Source organism: Pygoscelis adeliae, unplaced genomic scaffold (genome assembly GCF_000699105.1).
Source record: "Pygoscelis adeliae isolate BGI_AS28 unplaced genomic scaffold, ASM69910v1 Scaffold89, whole genome shotgun sequence".
Classification (NCBI taxonomy): domain Eukaryota; kingdom Metazoa; phylum Chordata; class Aves; order Sphenisciformes; family Spheniscidae; genus Pygoscelis; species Pygoscelis adeliae.
In genome coordinates, this window is record NW_008825559.1 from 425,267 (window position 1) to 428,414 (window position 3,148).

At 62.0% G+C, this 3,148-nt stretch overlaps 1 protein-coding gene across 1 annotated transcript in view; it reads right to left on the reverse strand.

The window, feature by feature from the left end:
- Positions 1-1,021, reverse strand: part of KIF3C (kinesin family member 3C) — an 18,510-nt gene extending 17,489 nt beyond the window's left edge. Inside the window, exon 1 of the mRNA XM_009332349.1 lies at positions 945-1,021. Coding sequence (XP_009330624.1) covers positions 945-1,021 — 77 coding nt within the window. The remainder of the gene's footprint in view (positions 1-944) is intronic.
- Between the last annotated feature and the right edge of the window lie 2,127 nt (positions 1,022-3,148).

Consider the following 3,148-nt stretch of genomic DNA (forward strand, 5'->3'; position numbering starts at 1 on the left):
TTGGACCATCCTGCGGTCGCTGCCGGGGCCGTGCACAAGGGGAAAGGGTGCCAGGGATGCGCCGGGACCTGCACCACGTGCCCCGGTGCAGTAGCTCGCCCAAGCCACCGACAGCCCTGTTTCCCCATGGGCAGACGGTGCTCAGCCGCCGGCTGCACCCGGCGCGGGGGCTGGCCAGTGCCGCCAGCTCCCTCCTCCCCAAACCCTTGTCCAAGGTTTTCTCAAAGCTGCTCCGATCGCAGCCTCAACTCAGGGCCGGGATGCAGAACAGGGCTGATGGCACTTGGCCTCCACCTCCTCCCGCTCGGCTCCTCAGCATCCTCACGGTCCCTCATTCCCAGGTCCCGGTGCCATTCAGTGCGGCTCGCTGCCACTGCCCAGCCGTGTCGCGCCTTCGCCTTGCTTAAAACAAGGCTGCAGCGGGGGCACCCCCCGGCAAACCCCTCCTACCCCGGCTGCCGCCAGAAAAACGGTGCTGGAGCTCAATGAGCATCCTCTGGGCAGAGTCCTGCCACAGCCAGCGGGGTCCCAAGAGGCACCACTGTCCCAAGGGGGGACCTCAGCCCTCTGCGGATGCTGCTGCGGGGACACACAGAGGCGCACAGGTTGGGAGCAGGGACATGGGCTGGGAGCAGGGACGACGGTCTCCGTGCTGCCAGCATTGGGTTGACATTCCTTAGGCTTTTTCTTGAGGTTTGAGTAACTGGTATTGGTGTTGGCCGGACCAGCCCCGGAGAAAAGCCCGTCCTCCCTGATATGGAAAGAATACGTCCCTGCGTGATGATGTCCCCAGCTCAGGCAGCAGCTGAGAGACTGGATCCTCTCGCTTGCCCCTCACTGATGGCCCTTCTCGCTCTCAGCTTTCTTCTCTTGGCTTCTACAGGGGGAAAGGGATCCTGGGGGCCCGGCAGGCATTTGGCTGCTTTTTCCCAAAACCAGCTCACCAGCATTGCCAGAGATCCACCGGATTTATTTCCCCATTTCCCTCCTCCGCGGCAGTTTTGCGGTTCAGTTCGGCCATACCCCCGTCTGCTTGTGTCGCTCCTCATCTGCCACGCGCTCCCGGCTTCCCTCGTGCTGTCTCTGTTTCAACGTGCCGGCTCACTGGTGGGGGAGCTTGTGAAACAGCAGAGTCTCTCCGGCTGCTCCTCTCTTCCCAGCTCCCCTGTTGGGGAGCGCGGAGGGTGTCCGAGGAGCCGCCCATCCCAAATCCCAGGGCGAGCTGCCTCCCATCCCACAGCCAAGCAGCTGGAGCTGGGGGGAGCTCGGCCATCTGCCCAAGAGCTGCCTGGTGCTTGAACCAGCTGATGTTTGCCTGGTCTCCTCTCCTCAGGACCTGGAGCTGCTCCAGCCGCCCATCGTAGCCTCTCCGAGAGCAAAGGCCACCCCGTTCTGGGGTCCCCCTGCTGCCACCCCCGGCACGTCTCCCCTCTCAGCCTGGGACACCTTTCTGTTTCTCTGTGACTTGAGAGATGTGTCCTACCACGCCGTTTCTGCAAAAGGTATCTGGGAACGAGCCTCCAGCTTCCGCTAAATCCTCCTGACCCGCGCTGCAAACGCCTCCTTCTCTCCCCAGACACCCCATACCCAGCGAGCCACGTTCCCTGTACAGGGCTTGGAGGAAGAAATGGCTCCTGGTCGTCCCCTATGGACCCTGCGGGCAGGACCAGGCTGCCTCCACCTCCCGGCCACGACACCTGTGGAAAGAGGCAGCGCAAGCAGAGGCCGGCGCAGGGTGGGCTGGGGGAGCCAGGGGAAGGTAAGTTCTGCTGAGGGGGTCTGCGGGTGGCTGTCGTGAGCACCCCTGGTGCTGACCGGCCTCGGGCTCCAGCCACCCCTTGGGCTGAGATCAGAGGTTTTCTGGCTTTTTTGGTCCGCGACCTGAGCGTTCGTACAGCAGCAGAGGCTGCCCGGGCACGGCATGGGAGGGCAGGGAAAGGGGAGCTCCCACAGCCACCCAGGAAGGCAGCAAGGGAATCGCCCCAGTGCAAGATTCACCCCATATCGAAAGCAGGGGTGAGTTGGAGGGGCGAGAGCAGCTCATACTAAGCCTGGATTTTGGACGGATCAGTTTGCCGGCAGCTGACTCCTCTATAATTAGATGTCAGCAGCAGTACGGGAGCCAGCTTGGGGCGCAGAGCTCCAACATCTTCCCATCCACAGGCGTGTCATTAAAGGAAACTGCCCACTTTCCAAATGACGCCCAGACACTTAAAACAGCCGGGTGAGCGATGAGCTGCATCTCCTGACGAACAGGAGACGAGGAACAAGAGCTACTGCAACGTGCTGCCTCTCCTGCAGGCCCTCGGGGCTGCCCTCAAGGAGAAGACCCTCTGACGCAGCCCCAGAGGATGAATCCCGTTGGGATGCGGGGCTGGATGGCTTATGGTATCTCGTGCCACTTCGCCGATCACCGGCCACGCTGAAGGAGGGCTGGAAGGAGCTGCAGCCCTGCCCGGCTTCGGAGGTTGCAGGCTGGGAGCCTACACGTGCCCGATGCCCCTTGTCTGCGGCCCCCGAGCCGCGTCCCGGCTCTGCCCCGACTCCCGCGTCACCTGGGGGAACTCCACAGCCGCTTGCCGAGGTCCCGCAGCCCCAGCCTATGCCCCACCGTCCCTCTCCCCATCTCTGCCGTCGTCCCACGGGAGCTGAGAAAGGAGGGGAAAGGGACAGCTGGCAACCACGTGGGAGGCTCCAGGCTTTTATCTCGGATCCGGGTTTTCAACAGATGTGGTGTGAGCAATGTCTGTAAGGCAACTAGATCAGCATCATTGCTCAGAGATTAAAGGATTTAATAACCTGCTGGCAAGATGTAATTGAAAGAGGCAGAGCCCTGGTTGTACAGCGCTCAACAAATGCACTGGGGCATTCCCACGCTCCCCCCGAGATCCCTCCAAACCCTCTCGTAAGCAGAATAAATCCCCAGTGCGTGTGGGGCAGGCCCTTTTCTACACGCATCCAGGGACTAATGCTTCATCTTCCTTTGCAGGTAGCTACTTATTTATCGTTAACGTGCTTCTAGGGAGCCCTTCTTTCAGTGACCTCGAGCTGCTCCACAAAGAATAAGGCATTGGAGGCGGCGCTGCCTCTGCGCCAGGTACGCAGCGAGTCCCCGGGTGCCGGGGGGGGGGGGGGGGGGGGGGGGGTG